This window comes from Heptranchias perlo, chromosome 4, assembly GCF_035084215.1.
Source record: "Heptranchias perlo isolate sHepPer1 chromosome 4, sHepPer1.hap1, whole genome shotgun sequence".
Taxonomy (NCBI): Eukaryota; Metazoa; Chordata; class Chondrichthyes; order Hexanchiformes; family Hexanchidae; genus Heptranchias; species Heptranchias perlo.
The window spans coordinates 29,823,187-29,848,222 of NC_090328.1; the positions used below are offsets into that span (position 1 = coordinate 29,823,187).

At 40.3% G+C, this 25,036-nt stretch overlaps 1 protein-coding gene across 1 annotated transcript in view; it reads right to left on the reverse strand.

Moving 5' to 3' along the window:
• Positions 1 to 25,036, reverse strand: part of iqgap2 (IQ motif containing GTPase activating protein 2) — a 330,491-nt gene that overhangs the window by 108,785 nt on the left and 196,670 nt on the right. Inside the window, exons 9-15 of the mRNA XM_067982692.1 lie at positions 23,610 to 23,697; positions 20,203 to 20,366; positions 19,885 to 19,972; positions 19,410 to 19,573; positions 16,201 to 16,361; positions 3,966 to 4,090; positions 1,933 to 2,096 (exon numbers count right to left, since the gene is read on the reverse strand). Coding sequence (XP_067838793.1) covers positions 1,933 to 2,096; positions 3,966 to 4,090; positions 16,201 to 16,361; positions 19,410 to 19,573; positions 19,885 to 19,972; positions 20,203 to 20,366; positions 23,610 to 23,697 — 954 coding nt within the window. The remainder of the gene's footprint in view (positions 1 to 1,932; positions 2,097 to 3,965; positions 4,091 to 16,200; positions 16,362 to 19,409; positions 19,574 to 19,884; positions 19,973 to 20,202; positions 20,367 to 23,609; positions 23,698 to 25,036) is intronic.

The following is a 25,036-nucleotide window of genomic DNA, read 5'->3' on the forward strand; positions in this document are numbered from 1 at the left end:
ACATACACGCCAGACAAGCGCCAGGCAACGACTATCTCCAACAAAAGAGAGTCTAACCACCTCCCCTTGACATTCAACGGCATTACCATCACCGAATCCCCCACAATCAACATCCTGGGGGTCACGATTGACCGGAAACTTAATTGGACCAGCCATATAAATACTGTGGTTACAAGAGCAGGTCAGAGGCTGGGTATTCTGAGGCAAGTGACTCACCTCCTGACTCCCCAAAGCCTTTCCACCATCTACAAGGCACGGGTCAGGAGTGTGATGGAATACTCTCCACTTGCCTGGATGAGTGCAGCTCCAACAACACTCAAGAAGCTCGACACCATCCAGGACAAAGCAGCCCGCTTGATTGGCACCCCATCCACCACCCTAAACATTCACTCCCTTCATCACTGGCGCACTGTGGCTGCAGTGTGTACCATCCACAGGATGCACTGTAGCAACTCACTAAGGCTTCTTCAACAGCACCTCCCAAACCCACGACCTCTACCACCTAGAAGGACACGGGCAGCAGGCACATGGGAACACCACCACCTGCACGTTACCCTCCAAGTCACACACCATCCCGACTTGGAAATATATCGCCGTTCCTTCATCGTCGCTGGGTCAAAATCCTGGAACTCCCTTCTTAACAGCACAGTGGGAGAACCTTCGCCACACGGACTGCAGCGGTTCAAGGCGGCGTCTCACCACCACCTTCTCAAGGGCAATTAGGGATGGGCAATAAATGCTGGCCTCGCCATAGACGCCCACATCCCATGAACGAATAATAAAAAAAAGCACAGTTAGCCTCACTGCTATTTTTATAGCAAAATCCAGCCAGATATGTTTTCGCAAATGGGACATGTGCTTGAATCCTGTTGACAAACATCTCCTCTTCTTACAGACAATATATGATTACAACAGACGGCAACCATTCTGGCCAGCGTGTCTATGCCAGCTCTTATATCTCCAGATATAAGCAATTAGCACTGACCTTTTCTAACTGTCCACAAAAACAAGATAAATTAGTTTGTTTCAAAATTCAATTAACATTAAACCGTAAAAAGACACTCTCTCTAATGTCTCTCACTCTTTCCAGCATTCAGAGAACATAAAACAAAAGCTATAACAGGTGGGTAATCAGAACATTCATTTCTATACACACATCGAAAGGCGCTCTGTTTTCACTGAGCAAAAAGTAGTTAAAAACTGAAGAAAATATTCTGATTGAACCGTACTGATGCATGCTAGGAAATTACGTACTCTACGCAAGCTCAGACCACACAATCCAACTCCAACTCAGAGTCACAGCTCTGGGCAAAAATATCAAATCCAAGGCCATCTTCAAGTAATGAAAACGTCAAAAGACAGATAGATTTAATCACATTATTGTGAAATATGTAATTGGAAAAAAAGTCTTTAGACTTTTCAGGTACTGAAAAAAAAGAAAAAATTTGGAAATCCGGTGGTCTGATTTACACAGGCATAACCCGTTATTCAAGATGGTCATAGGAATTTATCATTTGCAGCTTGTGCCTCTCAAGTGGCTCAAACAAATGTCTTAAGAACAACGAGCTGGGCACAACAATGGCTCAATAGAGATCAGATAAGTCCCAGTTTTAATTATTTTCTTAACATTTAATGCAGCCACACACAAAGTAAAAGCAACAGTGAGCCAGTAAATCATCTATGTGTTGGCGTAACATTGAAACAAGAAATTCAAAAAAGGAACCTTGGAAGCACTGGACAATTCCCACTGACAAATAAAAAGATTTTCTTTACATGGAACAATAATGAATGTTTTATATCTAAAGTGTGGGACTGAGTGTGACCACAAATGATCTCCAAAATAACATTACTGTTACATTTGCAATTACAACGAAAACATTTATTCTTCTATTAAATCCTAACAAAATAATCAAACATTTTATGAAGGCTCACCTTGCATTTCTGTTGCTTTTTGTGCCATAGGACATCTTGATAATGGCGTGCTATTGAGGGCTTCACTCCCTCTAACTTGGCAGTTGGCATCAATAATGCTTCCAGTGTTTTATTGGGATCTTTTTTATCTACCGTCTCATTGATAAGACCAGCTGCAACGACCTCTGTACAGGGATCATCAAGACAAATATGAACTTACAGCAAATAAACTGATCACAGCAGTATCAAATGGGAATGTTGTGTTGTGAGATTACTGAAAAGGGTCACAGGTTCAAACTCCACTAATTCTACAATATTTACAGAATACTAAATTACCTACTGTAGATACCATCATGTTTGTTCCTTAAAAAATTCAACCCCAATATGCAACTAAGATTTGACTAAAGTAAAACTGGAAATATAATTCCAAGTTAGTGAAGCCAGCATTCTAAGCTGTAAGATCGGAAGTTCAAAGGTTCAATTCCCAGTTAACCAATCTCAGTCAGTTTGGCAAAAAGGGTGCTGCAATATACCTCATGTCCCTGGTTAGAGAGGGGTAAAGCAGCCAGCATTCCTGCTCCCAATCACTATTTAGTAACATTTACTAAAAAAAAATGGGCATGGATCAGCGTTGTGTGTACAAGATAGTGCTCAGCCCCACCTCCCCATCAAATAGGCTACCAACAGTCTTATCCAGGTTCTCACAAAAAATGGTGGGCTACAGCAGCAATGCTCATAGAACCATACTCCCAGAAGTCAACGCCTTCAGGAGAGGAGAAATGGGAGAAAATTGGTAATTTTAAAAAAAGTGAGTGATCCTCAAAAACGTACTGATATTAAAGTTGAAAACTATTCATAATATGGAGAAAATGCCATGAGTGTGCACACATGGAAACAGTGCCATTGAAGAGCACAGTTTAATAAACGCTAGCACTATATTGTCAGTGCAAAATAGCTATATATTTAGTATTTCAATATCTTCTTCCAATGTAGGTTTTGGAATTATAACTTATTTAACAGTGATTATAAGCTGAAAACATTGACTAGTGTATATGCACATGGGCTGGTATATATGGGAACCAGCATACAGATTACTAACTGATAACCTTGCAATGATGACACAATTAGTCCTTCAGTGAAGAATTCCTTATGTGCCACTTCATGGAGTGTGAAAAACATACTACAGTCAGGATGAAGGGTTTTTCTCTTTTCAAATGCCGACAGATCTACTGTGTATTTCTAGCCTTTTCTATAGTTGTAATTTTTCTTTTCATCTCAACTACATTAGCCATTCTAACTTCAGTACCTACCATGACACCAACCACAAATTTTAAAAAAGATGCACATTAAATACATCTACCCCAAGGACTTCACAATATAAAAAAAAAGTGATTCCATTAGTAGCAAACTCATCTGAGGATTCAGACTGTTACAAACAGCTCAAAGCTTTACGTTTGCAGTTTGTCATCGAGCAACTCAATGATAATGATATTTGGGAATCCATTACTTTCTATTTAATTTGAAGTACTAAACAGTGGAATTTTCTACAATAATCCGGTGTCTGATAAAGGAAGTAATATTAATTTTGTTTAAAGTTAATGAAACATTTTAAATTACTGTGGTAAATTGTGTTCGAAGATAGACTTAGCCATTACAAATTTCTCCCTTTGATTCTAGTGTAACAGGATTAAATAGGATAAGATTCATCATTTTAATATTCTAGAAAATAATTCATATCACAATTTGCTTTGGTGAAATTTAACTAGATCTATGAGTGGTGTAGGCTTCTTTTTTGTTTAAATTACAATATATGCAGCACACGAAATGATTCAACATGCTACAGGTACAGCAACTGAAGCACACAATTCTTGTCTTCTGGACAGTCGGCTTTACAGTAACTTACAGCCAGTCCATCTAAACCGTTCTACTGCATATTGGAGACACTTCGCCTATTAAAGTAAATTAGTTCAATTTAGGGCATGGAGAAAATTGGTGGAAAATAGTTTATTACATTTACACAAAAATAAGTTGCAATATGGGACCCCAGAACTCACTTTCACTTTCTTCCTGAACTTGAAAATTGACTTCTTCAACACAGCTCTGAATGTCATTCCAGCTCAAGTACTTCTGTCCTTGGTCTGCACCTTGGGCCTTCAGTAACATCAGCATGTCCGCATACCTGAGAGAGAGAATTTAAAATTCTGAAAACTCCGATAGGATAACTGTTTGGCAACTCAGTTTTGACTTCATTGTTTTCACAGCTTTAAGTCTCAGCCGAGACAAATGGTATGTGAAAACATTCATACATTTACACTTAGGTTTTTAAGATACTGGAGGTATCCTAGCTACAGGGAAAGCCTAAGAAAACATTGTTTAAAGTGGAAAAAAGACAACTCAGGAAGAGCTTATTGGAGTTTTCCAATTTCTAAAGACAATAGATAAACAATTTATCAGGCTTTGTTTTAATATAAAACAAACTTTGAAACAACACCATAAATACAGATTATTTATGGTGAAAATCCATTTGAACCATAAAAGCCCATTCATCCAGAAATAACCTACAATCTCCCATCACAGCATTCAACTGATTCCAAAATTTTTGCCTCCCTGTCAGAAAATTCACTTTGTGTTGATCGCTCAAAGAATCTTCCCACACCAGTTCTAAATTTGCCTTTTACTAATTGAACTTGCACACATATCTTATTATCATGGTTTAATTTGAAGTAATGACTCATTTACTTTTTCACACAGTTTACCTTCTATACCTCGTGATAGATATGGAATTTCAGTCACATTATTAAGAAGAAGAAAATCTATGGGAGCAATTTTGTTCTCCCAGCAGTAAAAAGACAGGAAACAGGCAGAGTGAATGCATGGCTGCCTGGAGGAGTCAACAGGAACAGGTCACAGTTCCCTCTATTCAACTTGGTTTGCTTGACATCTTAGGCAGGAGCAGACAGGAAAGCAGAGGGGTGCAAGTGGCAGCTGTTATTTGTGTACTGCAAACACAGTTTTGTGAATGTTTGCCCATCTAATGTAGTTGTAAGAGATTTTTTTTTTTTTTAATACCCTTTATTTCAGTGCATCTTCAAAGGGTTTTGAATGATATGTTTACGGATGACTTTCTCCCATTCTGAAGCTGACAGCGATAGGCAAGACCAGAGAATGAGTAGTAGCAAGTAGCCATATCATACGCAAGAAACTGCAAGGCTTCAGTTCCATTCGCAACCCCTCAGATAATGAAGTAGTCCGTGCCCACATGCAGCAAGACCTGGACAACATCCAGGCTTGGGCTCATAAGTGGCAAGTAACATTTGCACCAGACAAGTGCCAGGCAATGGCCATCTCCAACAAGAGAGTCTAACCACCTCCCCTTGACATTCAATGGCAAATCCCCCACCATCAACATCCTGGGGGTCACCATTGACCAGAAACTTTAACTGGACCAGCCATATAAATATTGTGGCTGCAACAGCAGGTCAGAGGCTGGGTATTCTGAGGCAAGTGATGCACCTCCTGACTCCCCAAAGCCTTTCCACTATCTACAAGGCACAAGTCAGGAGTGTGATGGAATACTCTCCACTTGCCTGGATGAGTGCAGCTCCAGTAACACTCAAGAAGCCATCCAGGACAAAGCAGCCCGCTTGATTGGCACCCCATCCACCACCCTAAACATCACTCCCTTCACAACCGCGCACTGTGGCTGCAGTGTGTACCATCCACAGGATGCACTGCAGCAACTCGCCAAGGCTTCTTCAACAGCACCTCCCAAACCCGCGACCTCTACCACCTAGAAGGTCAAGAGCAGCAGGTACATAGGAACAACACCACCTGCACGTTCCCCTCCAAGTCACACACCATCCTGACTTGGAAATATATCGCTGTTCCTTCATCGTCGCTGGGTCAAAATCCTGGAACTCCCTTCCTAATAGTACTGTGGGAGAACCTTCACCACACGGGCTGCAGCAGTTCAAGGTGGCGGCTCACCACCACCTTCTCAAGGGCAATTAGGGATGGGCAATAAATGCTGCCCTTGCCAGCGATGCCCACATCCCATGAACGAATACAATAAAAGTGCTTCCAGAGGCAGTCTTCTGTTAAATGTTAGTGCAGCACATTCTGAGGAATGACACAAGCTATGTACAGAATCATTTATATAAATAGCCGTCAGGAAGAACATTTAAGGAACTAGCAGCACAGGATTGCTTTGCACGTGAAATTAGTCACACGTTTATCAGCTCATAGTCCCCCATGACAGCCACAAGAATTTAAAATATTGACTGGAAAATAAGATGGAACTTACACTGAACTCTAAGCACCAAGCTTCAAGCATAGAGCTTGCTGAGATTTGGGTGAATTTACTAAACAGAGTGACGACTGCAATTTGGAGAGAGTGGGAATTCAGTGCAGAGGGGAAGGAAGTGCTAAGATGTAAACCAATGGGCAATAGTAAATAAGTAAATATATAAATAATCAGAGTAATTAATTAGACCTAAGGGGATAAATTAAAATTAACTAAATAGAGGATATCAACGTTAAAGGAATCCTTATTGCATTAAATAAAAATCTGGTATACATAAATAGGAGTTAAAGGGATACTAAAATAAAGAAGTTAATAAACAAAAAACAAGACTAATTAGTTACAAATTAATCTGAAATCAAGCTAAATCCATCTACTAAATATAATCTAAATCTCGAGTCCCTAAGCTGGAGTGCGAGTTAGAGACACTTTGACACTTAAGGGAGGGGGAGGAATTTTTGGATAGTTTTCTCCAGAGTACAGTCACACCTCAGAGGAAAGCACAGGTAGAGGAAGTGGAGAGTGTGACTGTTGGTAAGCAGGGTAAGGGGAACCTAGGGGAGGTAGAGAAGTAGATCCCCAGACACTGGTCCTATATACTTGCTACCTGTGGGGAAAAGGATGCAGGTTGCTAACCATGCCACCGTGGAACAAGAGGCAACAGAATAGAAAGGTTGTAGTCATAGGGGATTCGATAATTAGGGGGATAGATTGTGTCGTCTGCAGTCGCGTTCAAGAGTCCAGAAGGGTGTGTTGCCTACCTGGTGCAAAAGTGAAAGGATATCTATTAGCATCTGTAGAAGAATGTGGAAAGGGAGGGGGAACATCCAGTTGTCATGGTCCATGTTGGAACCAATGACACAGGGAAGAAAAGGGAAGACCAGAATTTAGGAACTATATTAAAAAAACAGGACCTCACGTGTGGTAATCTTGGGATTACTACCTGAGCCTCATGCTAATTGGCATAGGGGTCAACAGATCAGGACGGCGAATGCATGGCTGAAAGACCGGTGTGGGAAAGAGGGGTTCCATTTTATGGGACACTGGCACCATTACTGGGACAGGAAGGAACTGTACCACTGGCACGGGCTCCACCTGAACCGGAGTGGGACCAGTGCCTGAATGAACAGGATAAATAGGGCTGTGGACAGGACTTTAAACTACTAAGATAGGGGGGGGAACGATCTGGTGAAGATAACATAAATCTGAAGATAAAAGAAATAGGAAATTAGAGTAAAGGTCAGACCAAGGTAAGGAACAAGGATAACAAACGGTCAGGGAACAATTACAGTTTATAGAACATGAGTATAAAATGACTGTTGAAAATAAAGTAGGGGAACAATTATTTAAAACAAATTAAATTGCCTGTACAGCAATGTGCACAGCATCTAAAACAAAACAGGGAAACTGGGGGCAATAATTCATAGCAAGGAGCCAGATGTAGTAGGGATAACAAACATGGCTACATAAGAAACAGAACTGGCAGTTAAATATTGCAGGATATAATGTATTTAGAAAGGATGGGGAAGGAAGGGGGTGGGGGAGCTGTACTAATTAGAGACAACATAATGGCAACAGAAAAAAAGTACATAAGTAATATTAAGATAGAAACAGAATCCATATGGATTGAGACAAAGGATAAAAAGAGATCAATCGTGTTAATAGATATATTCTACAGACCACCTAATAGTGGAAGGGAAGTGGAGGATGAAATATGTAGGCAAATCTATGAAGGGAGTAAAAAACATCGAATAATAATCATGGGAGAGTTCAACCAACCCCAAATAAACTGGCAAGTGATAGGGAAACGGGAATGGAGTTTTTACAGTGTGTATGTGACTCCTTTCTTACCCAGTATGTGAGAAGCCCAACAAGAGAGGAATCATTGCTGGATCTAATAATGGGAAATGAACCATAACAGATAAGTGAAGTAAGCGAATGGGAACATCTAGGCAATAGCGATTATAACATAATAAGGTTTAAAATAATGATTAAGACATAAGTAAAACAAAGACCAAAGTAATAGATTGGGGAAAAAAAGCTGATTTTAAGGGGATGAGAATGGAACTAGGGAAGGTAAAATGGAAAAAAGAAATTGACAAAGAGATGGAACAGGAGTGGGAAATATTTTAAACGGTGATCAAAAGAGTTCAGGAGACATATATTCCTCTAAAAGACAATAACAAACTAGCCAATAATGAGATAAGGGTAAAATTGAAACTAAAGGTGGCGGCATGCACTAAGTACATAGACAATAAAGGAGGATGACTAAAGGGAATACAAAGAGGTTAGAAAAGATGTCAGAAAAACAATTAGGAAGGCAAAGTGGAACTATGAGATTAAATTATCAAGGAATATGAAATAGTAAACTATTAAACACACACATAAATAGCAAAAGAAAAATCAGAGATAGAGCCACTAAGGGATGCACAAGATAAACTCACAGATAATGACAGCAAAATGGCAGAAATATTGAATAGTTAGTTTGCCTCAATATTTATCAGGGAGACTAACAAGGTAGGCATGACATTAGAAGAGATCAAAAAATTTAAGATAGGAAGAGGGGGGATATTTGATAACCTAATCAAACTTAGAGAGGATAAAACCCCTGGTCCGGATAGATTGCATCCATGCATATTAAAAGAAGTTAGGGAAGAGATAGCAGAGGCACTATTACATATATATAAAAAATCATTACAAAGGGGAACAGTGCCAGAGGGCTGGCAGACAGCTAATGCTATTCCTATATTTAAAAAGGGAGATAGAACAAGTCCAGGGAACTATAGATCAGTTAGCTTAATGTCAGTAATAGGAAAGATAATGGAAACTTTACTCAGATGTAATAGAAAGATATCTAGAGAACGAAAATATAATAAAGCGTAGTCAGCACAGATTTCAGAAGGGAAAGTCATGTTCGACCAAACTTATTGAATTCTTTGAAGAAGTAACAGAAAGAGTAGATAAGGCTAATGTAGTAGATATGATATATTTGGATTTTCAACAAGCCTTCGATAAGACTAAGGTCATGAGTCTACAATGTGGTGGACCATGTGGAGTCAGGGGACAGGTAGCAGAATGGATAGCAAGCTGGCTACAAAACAGAAGAGAGTAGGGATTCAGGGTAGCTACTCAGACTGCAAAAGGTGGAAAGTGGTGTTCCATGGGGATCGGTGCTGGGACAACTGTTGTTCACAAATTACATTAACGACTTGGACTCAAGAATCAAAAGTACAATTTCAAAATTTGCGACCACCAAATTGGGGGGTGTAGTTAATACAAAGGAAGAATGTGCCAAGATGCAAGAGGACATTAATAAACTTGCAGAATGGACGTGTAATTGGCAAATGAATTTCAATATAGACAAGCTTGAGGTAACACATTTTTGTAGGAAGAATAAGGAGGCCACATACTGCTGGGATAATAAGAGTCTAAATGGGGTAGAGGAGCAAAGGGATCTCAGGGTACGGATACACAAATCATTAAAAGTAGTAACGCAGGTTAATAAGGCCATAAAAAAAGACAAACCAAACACTGGAGCTCATTTCTAGAGGGGTGGAATTGAAAAGCATTGAAGTTATGTCAAGCTTTTATAGAACCTTGGTTAGACCACACTTGGAGTACTGTGCACAGTTCTGGTCTCCATATTATAAAAACGATATAGAGGCATTGGAGAGGGTGCAAAAAAGAGTCACAAGGATGAAACCAGATACTCATCAGGAAAGGCAAAACAGGCTGGGGCTCTTTTCTCTAGAAAAGGCTGAGGGGTGACGTGATAAAGGTGTTTAAGATAATGAACGGGTTTGATAAGATAGACAGAGAAAACATTTCCACTTGTGTGGAAGTCCAAAACTAGAGGTCATAAATATAAAATAGTCACTAATAGGGAATTCAGGAGAAACTTCTTTACTGAAATAGTGGAACACGCTACCACAATAAATAGTTGAGGCAAATAGCATAGATGCATTTAAGAGGAAGCTAGATAAGCACATAGAATGGTTACAGCATGGAAGGAAGCCATTTGGCCCGTCGAGTCCGTACCGACTCTCTACAAGAGCAATCCAGCTAGTCCCACTCCGCTGCCCTATTCCTGTAGCCCTGCAAATTTTTTCCCTTCAAGTACTTATCCAATTCCCTTTTAAAAGCCATGATTGAATCTGCCTCCACCACCCCCTCAGGCAGTGCATTCCAGATCACAACCACTCGCTGTGTAAAAAAGTTTTTTCTCATGTCGCCTTTGGTTTTTTTGCCAATCACCTTAAATCTATGTCCTCTGGTTCCTGACCCTTCCTCCAATGGGAACAGTTTCTCTCTATCTACTCTGTACAGACCTTCATGATTTTGAATACCTCGATCAAATCTCCTCTCAACCTTCTCTGCTCCAAGAAGAACAACCTCAGCTTCTCCAGTCTATGCACGTAACTGGAGGCCCTCATCCCTGGAACCATTCTAGTAAATCTTTTCGGCACCCTCTCTAAGGCCTTCACATCCTTCCTAAAGTGCAGTGCCCAGAACTGGACACGATACTCCAGTAGTGGCCAAACCAGTGTTTTATAAAGATTCATCATAACCGCCTTACTTTTGTACTCTATACCTCTATTTATAAAGCCCAGGATCCCATATGCTTTCTTAACTGCTTTCTCAACCTGCCCTGCCACCTTCAACTATTTGTGCACATATACCCACAGATCTCTCTGTTCCTGCACCCCTTTTAAAATTGTACCCTTTAGTTTATGTTGCCTCTCTTCGTTCTTCCTACCAAAATGTATCACTTCACACTTTTCTGCATTGAATTTCATCTGCCACGTTTTGCCCATTCTACCAGCCTGTCTACTTCTTCTTGAAGTCCATCACTATCCTCCTCACTGTTCACTACACTTCCAAGTTTTGTGTCATCTGCAAATTTGAAAATTGTGCCTTGGACACCCAAGTTCAAGTCATTAATGTATATCAAGAAAAGCAATGGTCCTAGTACCAACCCCTGGGGAACACCACTGTACACCAACCTCCAGTCTGAAAAACAACCGTTCACCACTACTCTCTGTTTCCTACTATTTAGCCAATTTCGCATCCATGGTGCCGCTACCCCCTTTATTCCATGGGCTTCAACTTTGATGATAAGTCTATTATGCGGCACTTTATCAAATGCCTTTTGGAAGTCCATATACACCACATCAACAGCATTGCCCTCATCGACCCTCTCTGTTATCTCATCAAAAAACTCAATCAAGTTAGTTAAACACGATTTGCCTTCAGCAAATCCGTGCTGGCTTTCCTTAATTAATCTATTGTCCAAGTGACTGTTAATTTTGTCCCAGATTATTGTTTCTAAAAGTTTCCCCACCACCGAGGTCAAACTGACTGGCCTGTAGTTGCTGGGTTTATCTTTACACCCTTTTTTGAACAAGGGTGTAATGTTTGCAATTCTCCAGTCCTTTGGCACCACCCCCATATCTAAGGAAGAAGGAGAAAGGAATAAAAGGGTATACTGATAGGGTTAGATGAAGTAGGGAGGGAGGAGGAGCATGAAGCATAAATGCTGGCATACACCAGTTGGGCCGAATGGTCTGTTTCTGTGCTGTAGACATGATGTAATTCACAATAACGCGCAGCAGTTGACTTAAGATCAGAAAATTCATGAAAATGTTAGCATCCTTAAGAGATTGAGCCCTACAAAGAATACTCAACTATTCTTTCAATATTCCACCACGAGTATTAGAATGAAGACAAAAAATGTTAAACAAATTCTAAATTACTGTAATTATATTTGTATTCAATAGCATTCATTTATCAATTTACTGTTCATTAAATCTGACCAATATTTTATAGCCTAAGGCATAGTCCAAAAGATTTATTCTTCCATCTACCGAAGTCAAGAAAATCGTGCGAGGGCATATGGTATATCCAGTAAGCCAGACTGCAGTGACACGGTCTCTCTAATCAACCCCTGTGGCTTACTGCATTCACGCAGATATTGGATAAGTAAACATGCACTCCAGTTTGTAGAAAACATGGGCTTGCTTACGGTCACTGAACCAAAGAAAAATAATCTGTTAAAAACCTAATAACGTAGCACCTCAACTCAGTCCTCTGACACAAGGGATCAGTATTGTAGCCATTCTTTACACAGTCTCAAAGGTGAATGTTTTCTTGTGTCTGCGGCCACAACTGGACACAGTACTCAGTATGGGTTGACTACAGTTTAAGTATTACTTCCTCTAATTTATACTCTACTGTTTTAGCTAGAAGATTCAACATTAGATTTTTCATTCTGTTTCAAGGTGCTTCAAGGTGACACATTGAGCATTGGTCTAATCACATTTCAGATTTCTTTGCCTATCCTTTCTTGTCCTCAACATCTCTGCAGTATTTGGCACAATTGACCAGGACATTCTCTTCCTGTCACCTCTCCTCGTGGTTCCACTCCTACCTATCTATTCAGTAGGTCTCCAGCAACGTCTGCCCTTCCTGTCTCTGCACTGTCACCTCCAGAGTCTACCAAGCACCTTATCCTTAATCCTTCTTCCTCAGCTACATGCTCTCCCTCAAATGACATCATCTGCAGGCATGGACTCAGTTTCCATATGTTAGTTAATGTTATACTGATGACGCCCAGTTCTAACTCTCTACCACTTCTCTTGACCCCATGAACAACTCTGCACTGTCAGACTGCCTGTTCAAATCAATTGTAAACAATTTTACAACACCAAGTTATAGTCCAGCAATTTTATTTTAACATTTACCTGAGGAAGGAGGAAGTCTCCGAAAGCTTGTGAATTTAAAATAAAATTGCTGGACTATAACTTGGTGTTGTAAAATTGTTTACAATTGTCAACCCCAGTCCATCACCGGCATCTCCACATCATGTTCAAATCAAGTCATACACAAGTCACAACTTCCTATAACTGAACATCAGGAAGAGCAAAAGCATCACTTTCAGCCTCCAACACACTGCCTTTGACGCAGACTCCATCCTCCTCCGCAGCTACTTGCTCTGGCTGAGCCAAAGCATGTGAAACTTACTGCCCCTTCTTCAGTCCCTCCACTGATGAAACCATGTCCATCTTTTTGCCACTTGTGGACTCAATGCTTCTAATGTCCTCCTCACTAGCCTCCCATCCTTCACCCTCCATAAACATCAATTGATCCAAAACGTAGCTGCTTGTATCCACTCCAATATGCCAATCACCCCAATCCTCTCCGACCTACAATGACCCCTGGACCCCAACATGAAATTTAAAATCCTGATCTTCATCCTCAAATCTGTACAAGGCCTTTCCCCGCTTAATAACGGCAACCTCCTCCAGTCTTATGTGCCCTCCCCCACTCGGATCCTCTGACTTTGGTCTTTAGGGCTTCCCCTCCCCCTTCTCCCTACTATTGGTGGTAGAGCCTTCATTCACCATGGCCCCATTTTCTAGAAATCCCTCCACTTCTCTTCTTTCTTCACCTTCAAATCAAACTTCAAATCTCTCCCTCCATGGAAACAGCCACTTCCTTATTTGTCCCTAATTTTTTTTCCTTTTCTCCCCTACAATAAAGCATCTTGGAAAATGTTCTCTCTTAAAAGGCACTACATAAATGGAAGGAGTTTAAATATCACCATTAGCTAATTTGAACCCATTCATTGTGCCAGGTCGTAAAGACCCGAGCTTAAAAGATGGAAGATGAACAGATCATTGCACACAGGGCGACGAAATTCTGGAACTGACTAACAGTGGAAACAGCTGGTGTTAGGAAATTCAAGAGAAAACGGATCAGCTTTTGGTGAAGGAAGTAATCGGGAGGCATGAGATAACAGTATATTTTGGGTTTTTAAAATAACAACTTGGGGACTCCACCAGATATACTGGAATAGTGTTTTCCAGTCACATGACTGACAAATCTTATTTAGGAATGAGGGGAAGGGTGATTTGAAGCTTTATCTGCCTAGCGTTGAGACCAAAAGAGCAAAAGCTAAGCTGGGAAAGCATAAATCAGAAGAGAAATTGGTTACATACATCGAGCTACCCACCTATGAAATTTTCAAGTACTAAAACTGTTACATCCCCAGCATCTAACCACAGGAGACTAAACAATCTTGAGCACAAAGGTGCACAGAAATCACAAAAGCAGGATATGATAAACAATGCCAAATACAGTAATAAACTAATAAAACTACTACAAAGCAGAATAACTGGTTAGTACGACCAACTTTTATATCAACATATTTTATAGCAATGTCCATTGCAGCAGGAAGCGTATAATTATACTACACATAAAATAATTGTATGAGCTTAATCTCACCAGATAGCAAGACTGTTCCTTTGCGAGTACTGCCAAGAAAAATAATTTACTTCAGTGCACAGAATGTACTTATAACTATCTGCATATTTGAATCTGTTAGAGGGCTCGTTGAAATTTACACAGAATAAGATCCTTTATTTTCATTTAAAACGCTTCCCTCCTCTCACATGGCAGGTTCAGATTTCTATGCTGTTTCCCTCTCATCAGACAATACAAAGTAAAGCAAAATATAGTACTCTTACTAGAAAATGGCCAAAACAGAAAACTGTGATGGCGATACAGTTAAAAGCTGGCTGGGAATCTGTTTAAAGCTGGGTCTGCTTTTGTTGTCGAGATATATATACACACTAGGAGGCTTGGCAAACAGCATAGGGACTGAAAAAGATTTCAAAAGGAGGCAGGTTAGCAAAACAGGCAGATGTGATTTAACACACTGAAGTGTGAGGTAATGCATTTTGGGAAGAAAAACAAGGAATGAAAGTATAGAGTCAGTGGAAATACTGAAGGAGAGATAAACAGAGAAAGTACAAAATTCCTTGAAAATACAAGTAGAAGTAGATAAAGTCATAAAAAGTAAAACAGCATTTTGGATTTTATAAATAGGAGCATAGAGCACAAGAGCAAAGAGGTAATGATAAATTTGTACAAGGCCATGGTTAGGCCACTTTTGGAGTAGTGTGCGCCGTTTTGGGCACCCCATTATGGAAAGGACACTAAAGGCATAGGGAGCTTACAGCATAGATTCAGCATGATGAGAAACTAGAGTGATTTGAGATACTGAGACTATTTCCACTGGAGTAGAGAAGCCTATGAGGAGCCCTATCAGCAGTTTTTAAAATTGTGATGGGCTTCGATATGGATAATAAGAAAAGACTATTTTCTCCAGTTGCAGAGTCAGTAACAAGGGGTCATCAATTTAAAATTGCGATTAAGAGAGTGAGGAGTTAGGTGAAATTTCTTCACACAGAGTATGGAACACTTTACCAGAGTGTAATTGAAGCAGGGAACATTGCTTCTTTTAAAGTCCATATGCCATGAAAAATAAGTGGCAATGGGAAGAGGACAGTTGGATTGGTTTTGGATTACCCTAGCAAAGAGCCAACACAGACATAATCAGTTGAATGACCTCCTTCTGTGCTGTAAAGTTCTAAAGTTCATCGTTCATTCTCTGTAAAAATTAGTCTTAGTTAACAGGTGTTTCTAACTCAAATGTTTTAAAATTAAAATGCACTTGAGGGTCCAATTTGCCTGTTACGTGCATCAACGAACCTTACTTCAGTAGATGAGTTACTGCTCATCCACAAGATCACAGTATTCCAAAGTCATGGTCCAGGTGTGTTGATATTTAAATACCAGTTCCAGCACCAGGATGCTTAACCTGCTAGCTGACAGAGAAATTACTGAACTGGATTCTCGCTTTTTCATAATGAAAATATATACCACAGTTATATGCTAAGTAAATACGTTATACAATGGCATTATATAACATTGGCTTACGTAAAAGAATGCTTTACATGTCATTGCCCCACTCTCTGATGTTTGCTTCAACAGTCTTGCCTGACGAACCTAGAATTATTCAGTACCCTTTATTACCATACATGCCATTCATTTTCTTATTGAACAATTCCTTGTGCGTGAGGAATTGTGAATACACCACTCTGCATTTGCAAATTGCAGTGAGAGAATTAGCACTCAGAACTACATACCGCTGTGTGTTTTCATCCTGCAGGTTGCTAAGTCCAATAGAGGAGCTGGTGAGGTGCTGTAGCACGGCCTGAACATCATTCCGTATCAATGCTTCATTCAGTGCAGCCACTGCTGACAACATCTCCACTGCAATAGCGAGCTCTTCATGAGTCAGCTTCCCCTGCAAGTTGGTAAGCAGAAGACGATTGTGGTACAATTATGTAAATTTCTATAAGAATTACGGTTTGCATTATTTTCTTCGAAACTAAATTAATGTAAATGTTGGGTGTAGTTCTTCTGCCAGCTACTCCCGACTTAGCAAGTTATCACCCAGAATCTACACTGTTCAGCCAGTACTGCATCAGATGCTGATACACTTATAGGACTAGTGTTACTGAATTTCACTCTGATACTCTGATGTTGCACATGAACAAGGCAAGTCATGAAATTGTTACTAGTGAGAAGTGGGAGCTGGGGCTGGTAGCAGAAATGCATAGATCTTGGCTGAAGGCACAATTTATATCATATATCTTAGGATGTGGGGAGCAAATGTGATACTTTATGCAGTGGTTTCCACAATGTTGTGGTATTGGTCTGCGGGCACTCCTGGATATTCGGAATGGAAATGAGGACCAGCAGTGAACCCAAGCTAAATGCATATTTAAGAGACTGGCCTCCATGGAATAACTTTTCTCAGTCTCTCTCATACACCACATATGGGACCTGACAACGAGACTAGATGCATGTATTTGATGCAGAACCTGAACAAACCCAGAGTCAGATCACAGGACTACTGCACAACTGATAAAAGTGTGACCCACTAGAATTCACACCCAAACATCTTCTGAATTTAATCAGACATTGACAATTGCATCCATCTTTTCAAAGTGTTTTAACTGATTTTATGGCACTATGTACTTAAGAAAAGACAGAATCATTGATAATTCAGAACTAATTTGGTACCACCAAGTTGTGAAAGAGCACAAGATACAAGTGTCGAAACAACTGATATCATCTCTTATATTAGTTACCTTAGAAAAATATAAAACCTCTCTGAATTATCCCATTGGGGAATATGTAAATGTTTTATTTGTGCAGCTGCACCTTACCAGCACACATTAATGAGGAAAGTTCCTGAATCTAATAGATAGTAGTTCACATGCTGGCTAGCTTTAGATATCTGTCCTCCAGAGTAAGCAATCCAATAATGGATTCTGGTTTTACTAGACCCACATGAACCCTACGAGTAGAGAAGCAAAATAATTCTTCAATCCTAACTCCATTAAACTTAATTTTATGACGAAATCTCATAATATCATGAGGGGAGCTGGGTGGCCCCACACACTGGATGATGGATGTGCAGGTCCATAGAGTTAGGGAATGCCGGATCCATTTCCTACTCCACTGCGGCTTTGGTCTAAGTTGCAATACTGAAGGGAGGCACTAAGCAGAAGCTAACGGGAGGGATCTCATTTTTTTTTTATTATTCATTCATGGGATGTGGGCGTCGCTGGCAAGGCCAGCATTTATTGCCCATCCCTAATTGCCGTTGAGAAGGTGGTGGTGAGCCGCCTTAAGATATAAACCATCAACAACTCTGCAGAAGTTTGGAGCAGGTCACATGCGCTCTCAGCCTTTGTACACAACAGGAATAAAAGTGACACCGAACCAAAAAACAACATTGCTAGCCTTACCTGGGGGGGGAAAAAAAATCTGCAAAAAGACTAGAATTTATCACAGCATTTGATTACTGAACTCAGCAAAAACTAGTCTTGAGCTCGTAAAAACTGTTTTTTCATGACTTTTATTAACTCCTCCACAGAAACCCATCACTTGTATTATTACAAGATGAACGTCACAGGCACCAAGTTACAATAATAGTCTCACTTTTCAGCAATTTCCTGTGTGGGGTTGAAAGTATTATCCAAAATCTTAAATCTAGTTAGTGGCCATAAACAGCGTATGAATTGACAGCTGTAATGTTCACTTCGACTATGAGGAAGTTAGAGGAATAGAATTCAAAAACAGAGAACTTGTGTTAAACTTATATGGAACTTTGATAAGACTACACTCAGAGTACTGTGCTCAGTTCTGGCCTCCATATTACAAAAAGGATACAGAGGCACCGGAGAAGATGCAAGAAAAATTTACAAGGATGATACCTGAACTCTGAGATTACAACTATCAGGAAAGACTGAACAGAAAAGGCTGGGAGGTGACCTGATAGATGTCTTCAAAATTATGAAGGGGTTCGATAGGGTAAATGTAGAGAAGATGCTTCCACTTGTGGGGGAGTCTAAAATTAGGAGCCAAAAACATAAGATAGTCACCAACAAGTCCAATAAGGAATTCAGGCGAAACTTATTTACTCAAAGAGTGGTTAAAATGAGGAACCTACTACCACAAAGAGTAGTTGAGCATAGATGCTATAATGACATTACAGGAAAGATGTGATTGCACCAGAGAGGGTACAGAGGAGATTTACGAGGATGTTGCCAGGGCTGGAGAAATTTAGCTATGAGAAGAGATTGAATAGGCTAGAGCTGTCTTCTTTGGAACAAAGGAGGCTGAGGGGAGATTTAATTGAGGAATATAAAATTATGACAGGACTAGATAGAGTGGATAGGGAGGACCTATTTCCCTTAGCAGACGGGTCAGTGATGAGGGGGCATAGATTTAAAGTTATTGGTAGAAGGATTAGAGGGGAGCTGAAGAGAATTTTTTTCACCCAGAAGATGGTGGGGGTCTGGAACTCACTGCCTGAAAGGGTGGTAGAGGCAGAAACCTCAACTCATTTAAAAAGTACTTGGATATGCACTTGAAGTGCCGTAACCTACGAGGCTACGGACCAAGTGCTGGAAAGTGGGATTAAGCTGGGTAGCTCTTTTTTGACCGGCACGGACACGATGGGCCGAATGGCCTCCTTCTGTGCCGTAACTTTTGATGATTCCATGCTTTTAAGAGAAAACTAGATAAGTACATGAGGGAGAAAGGAATAGAAGGATATGTTGAGAGGGTAAGACAGATTAAGTTGGGAGGAGGCTTGTGTGGAGAATAAACACCAGCATAGACCTGTTGGGCCGAACAGCCTGTTTCCTGTGCTATTCATTCTATGTAATTCTATATAAAACTTATCCCATACGGGAGCTGGAAAAAGCCGCAACAGAAATATTTGAACCAATACATTCATCACCTTTTGCGTGCAATTTTTTTTAAGCTGAAAGTTTACCTCAGGATTCTGTCTCTGTAGGTTGGACAACTCTATCTGGTACAAGTCGGCCATGTGTGGGTACACTGCAGGCAGTTGGGCCTCCGGCAGCATTAACACATTCATAGTCTGGGCTGCATCACCATTGCGGATAGCGGCATTTATCTTTTCAACAGCTTCAAGCTCTTCATAAATAAATACAAAAATAAATCATTAGTTACAGAATCTACTACAAAAACTGTTACGTTGTGGTAAAAATTTAAACCACTCTCATGAAACCATAATAACATTACAAGGAAAGACCATGCTCACTCCTTCCAATAGGTGGGGCAACATCATACACCACCCTCCCCAACAATCAGCAATGCTAACTCTTGGAGGGGGAGGCAGGGAGGAAGAGAGGAAGAACCATGAAATATTTTACTTTGCCACCTACCAATTCTTTGATAAAACAAATTTGGAGTTCAACACAGGTGTGAAGCAAAATTAAACTTACTAAGTTTATGGGCTTTGGCCTGGTCATTGGAAAGGCTGACTCCTGCTTGAAGATCATCCTTGCTAAGCATACCAGAAAAATTCTCTTCCTGGAAAAAAAAATGCATATATTTCAGATGCACAGTAAATGATGCATTATTTTCAACATGTTTTATTTTTTATAAATAGTTCACTATTTTAAAAAAAAAGACTTGGCCAAAATACAATGAGCGTGTTGAGTAATTCTCAAACAGAAAAGAAAACTACAAACTAGTGTTAATCAATGGTAAACTAGATAACTCTCAGCTTTGTGCTGAAGAAATGAATTTCTTCACCCTACCTGTAATTTCTGTTCTCTTTGCACACACAGATGTTCTAGATACCATGCTGAATTCTCCTGCTGCACTCCCACAAGTCTTAGTGCAGGGACCCTCAGACCTGCCAGTAAATTATCCTGATCATGCTTCTCCAGGGCTTCATTCACCTGCTGTAGTGCTTTATGTGCTAGGGAATGAGACATTTAAAGCAATTTGTAAATAGGAAACATAATATTTCTACAAGGATATAGAGGCGCAAATTTGCAGAGAAATGACAGAGGTGCAAGAGCCATATAGTAATATTAATGGGGGACTTCAACTATCCTAATATAGACTGGGATAGTAATAGTATTAAGGCCAAAGAAGGGGAGGAATTTTTTAAATGTGTTCAGGAGAACTTTCTTGACCAGTACGTTTCTGGCCCAACGAGGAGGGCGGCATTACTGGATCTGGTTCTGGGAAATGAGGTGGGCCAATTGGAGCAAGTGTCAGTGGGGGAACATTTAGGGAACAGTGAACATAGTATCATAAGGTTTAGATTTGCTATGGAAAAGGACAAGGAGCAATCTAGAGTAAAAATACTTCATTGGAGGAGTGCCAATTTCAGTGGGGTAAGAATGGATCTGGCCCAGGTAAATTGGAATCAAAGATTGGCAGGCAAAACAGTAATTGAATGAGAGAGAGAGAAAGAAAAATGAAGCAGGAAATAGGGGCGTTTGACACATGTCAGGTTACTAATACAAGTGAGAACCAGGCTGAATACAGAAAGTTCAAAAGGGAAGTGAAAAAGGAAATAAGAGGAGCAGAGAGAGTATGAGAATAGCCTGGCGGCTAACATAAAAGGGAATCCAAAAGTTTTCTATAGGCATATAAACAGTAAACGGGTAGTAAGGGGAGGGTGGGACCGATTAGGGACCAAAAAGGAGATCTACGTATGGAGGCAGAGGGGATGGCTGAGGTACTAAATGAGTACTTTGCATCTGTCTTTACCAAGGAAGATGCTGCCAGAGTCTCAGTAAAGGAAGATATAGTTGAGATACTGGATGGGCTAAAAATTGATAAGAGGTACTAGAAAGGCTAGCTGTACTTAAAGCAGATAAGTCACCCGGTCCGGATGGGATGCATCCTAGGTTGCTGAGGAAAGTAAGGGTGGAAATTGTGGAGGTACTGGCCATAATCTTCCAATCATCCTTAGATATGGGGTGGTGCCAGAGGACTGGATAATTGCAAATGTTACACTCTTGTTCTAAAAGGGTGTGAGGATAAACCCAGCAACTGCAGGCCAGTCAGTTTAACCTCGGTGGTGGGGGAACTTTTAGAAACGATAATCTGGGACAAAATTAACAGTCACTTGGACAAGTGTGGATTAATTAAGGAAAGCCAGCAAGGATTTGTTAAAGGCAAATCGTGTTTAACTAACTTGATTGAGTTTTTTGATGAAGTAATAGAAAGGGTCGATGAGGGCAAAGCAGTTGATGTAGTGTACAGGGACTTCCAAAAGGAGTTTGATAAAGTGCCACATAATAGGGTTGTCATCAAAGATGAAGCCTATGGAATAAAAGGGGCAGTGGCAGCATGGATATGAAATTGGCTAAGAGACAGGAAACAGAGAGTAGTGGTGAACTGTTGTTTTTCAGACCGGAGGGAGGTATTCAGTGCTGGTCCCCAGGGGTCGGTACTAGGACCACTACTTTTCTTGACATATAGCAATGACTTGGACTTGGGTGTACAGGGCACAATTTCAAAATTTGCAGATGACACAAAACTTGGAAGTGCAGTGAACAGTGAGGAGGATAGTGATAGACTTCAAGAGGACATAAACATGCTGGTGGAATGGGCGGATGAAATTTAATGCAGAGTAGTGCGAAGTGATACATTTTAGTAGGAAAAATTAGGAGAAGCAATATAAACTAAAGGGTACAATTCTAAAAGAGGTGCAGGAACAGAGAGATCGGCCGGGGGGGGGGGGGGGGGTATATGTGCACAAATTGTTGAAGGTGGCAGGGCAGGTTGAGAAAGCGGTTATAAAAGCATACGGGATCTTGGGCTTTATCCACAACGGCATAGAGTACAAAAGCAAGGAAGTTATGATGAACCTTTATAAAACACTGGTTCGGCCACAACTGGAGTATTGCGTCCAATTCTGGGCACCGCACTTTTGGAAGGATGTGAATTCCTTAGAGAGGGTGCAGAAGAGATTTACTAGAATGGTTCCAGGGATGAAGGACTTCAGTTACATGTTTAGACCTGGAGAAGCTGGGGATGTTCTCCTTAGAGCAGAGAATGTTGATGGGCGATTTGATAGAGGTTCAAAATCATGAAGGGTCTAGATAGAGTAGATAGAGAGCAACTGTTCCCATTGGAGGAAGAGTCAAGAACCAAAGAACATATTTGGCCAAAGAACCAAAGGCAACATGAGGAAAAATCTTTTTTTTTAAAAAACACAGCAAGTATGAGGGGGTGGTGGAGACAGATTCAATCGTGGATTTCAAAATGGAATTGGATAAGTACTTGAAGGGAAAAAATTTGCAGGGCTACGGGGAAAGGGCGGGGGAGTCGGACTAGCTCGACTGCTCTTGCGAAGAGCCGGCACGGACTCGATGGGCCAAATGGCCTCCTTCCGTGCTGTAACGATTCTATGAGTTGTATTTCTTTGATCCAAATTACTTGGGGAGCAAGAGGGGGAAAAAGTATCACTTTGAATTTAAAACATCCATTCCAGATAATGGAAAAGAGATACCGAGTTCTGCTGAACCAAAACTAATTACATGCAGTCCTGTAAAAGATTTGCTTGGATAATGAATCGCCAGGTCCATTTGTTGCTGACATTACAGTGAACAGGACCATCTGATAATGGATTCCAAGCCCAGTGCAATGATGCAAATGAAAAATTCAGTGCCGACTCAGATTTGCTTAAAGCACATCTCAATTTGTTGATATTGTACAGTACTGCTATTTTAGTGATTTCCAAACCATGAAATACTGTAAATTCTGTAAGTAGCATATCAGGAGCCAATTAGCAGGTTACATTCGAAAGGGTGTCATGTAGGAGTGCATTATAATGAAGAATGGAACTGTACTTAATTCTGATTATGTGAAACAAAAGACTGCTGACAATAACTAGCTTACCCCAATGTTCATTTAAAACATTGTTTCATAATGGAAACAATCACTTTTTTTTTAAGAAGAGAAAATGAATTGCAAGAGTGAAATTCAAGTCACATTTACACACTAGTCCAGGCTTTAATGAAGCTCTAGCTTACATCAACAATATCTTAATTTTGAATTATTCAGTTCACTACAAAACTACAATATACTTCCAAGTGTACAGGTTAAAATCATGACAATTGTGGATCAGAACAGTCAAACACTTTAGATATAAATATTCAGGTAAACACTAAATAAGTTCAGGGGAAAATTATCAACTCACTGTTGACATTATCGACATTGTCTTGAATCTCCTTACAGGTCAGAAGTTCCTCATACATATCTCTTTCCTCTGCTTTAATAGAATCACTCTAGAAACCAGAATCAAAAAGCTAAATTTGTTAATGGTAGCTTTTAATAGAAGAATAATAATGTGAAAAGGAACAGGGGGTGCTTCCAAAGCAAAACACTTCTCAACCCCATTTCATAAATGCCAGTTTTTTCATAAAATTTCATTAGGAGAAATGCAGACTCAGGACTGTTATGTCAGCCCAACACACTGAGTTGGGCAGAAGCCCCAAACTTTGCTCAGCAGATGTTGCTGATGATTCGAGTTAGTGAGCAACTGCAATAAAAAAAAAACCCATGCTGAGCATCCTTTTCTCTAGAACTTCAATCTGGAGAGGACAATAATTCAATAACCACTCAAGTATATTGAGTCTTCTACCTAGTCCAAAGGTTTGGCTTCTAAGTTGGCACAGGGTTGTAATCTTTCATTTCTCTCTACCTTTTTGTTTTCCCCCCCAAATTTCTTTTTAACAATATTATAAACTCCTAACCCTGCAATTCACAGAAAACTGGAAAGTATTCCAAGGGAGCAGGAGCAGTGAGCGAAAATTTTACAATTCATTGAGTTACACTGAAAATACAGCATTCGGCCCAAGTGGTCTCTGCTGGCATTTATGCTCCACAAGAGCCTCCTCCCTCCCTACTTCATCTAACACGACCAGTAGCCCCTTCTACTTCTTTCTCCCTCGTGTGTTTATTTAGCTTCCTCTTAAATGCATCTATGCTATTTGCCTCAACTGCTCCTTGTGGTAGTTCGTTCCACATTCTTACCACTCTTTGGGTAAAGAAGTTTTTCCTGAATTCCCTATTGGGTTTATTAGTGACGATCTTATATTTATGACTCTAGTTTGGACTCCCCTACAAGTGGAAACATATTCTCTACGTCAGCCCTATCAAACCCTTTCATTATCTTAAAGGCCTCTATCAGGTCATCCTGCAGCCTTCTCTTTTCTAGAGAAAAAAAAAAGAGTCCCAGCCTGTTCAGCCTTTCCTGATAAATATATCCTCTCAGTTCTGGTATCTTGTGAATCTTTTTTCACCCTCTCCAATGCCTCTACATCCTTTCTATTAATATGGAGACCAGAACTATGCACAGTACTCCTAAGCAAGGTTCTATGCAAGTTTTACATAACTTCTTTGCTTTTCAGTTCTATCCTTTGAGAAATGAACTCTAGTGCTTGATTTGCTTTTTTCATGGCCTTATTAACCTGCATCGCTACTTTTAGTGATTTGTGTATCTGTACCCTTAGATCCTACTTCTTATGTTCTTATCCCACTTATTATGCCAGCAATATGTGGCCTCCTTATAAGAAAATAAAAACAGGAGCCCCTGGCCATATGGCCCCTCAAGCCTGCTCCGCC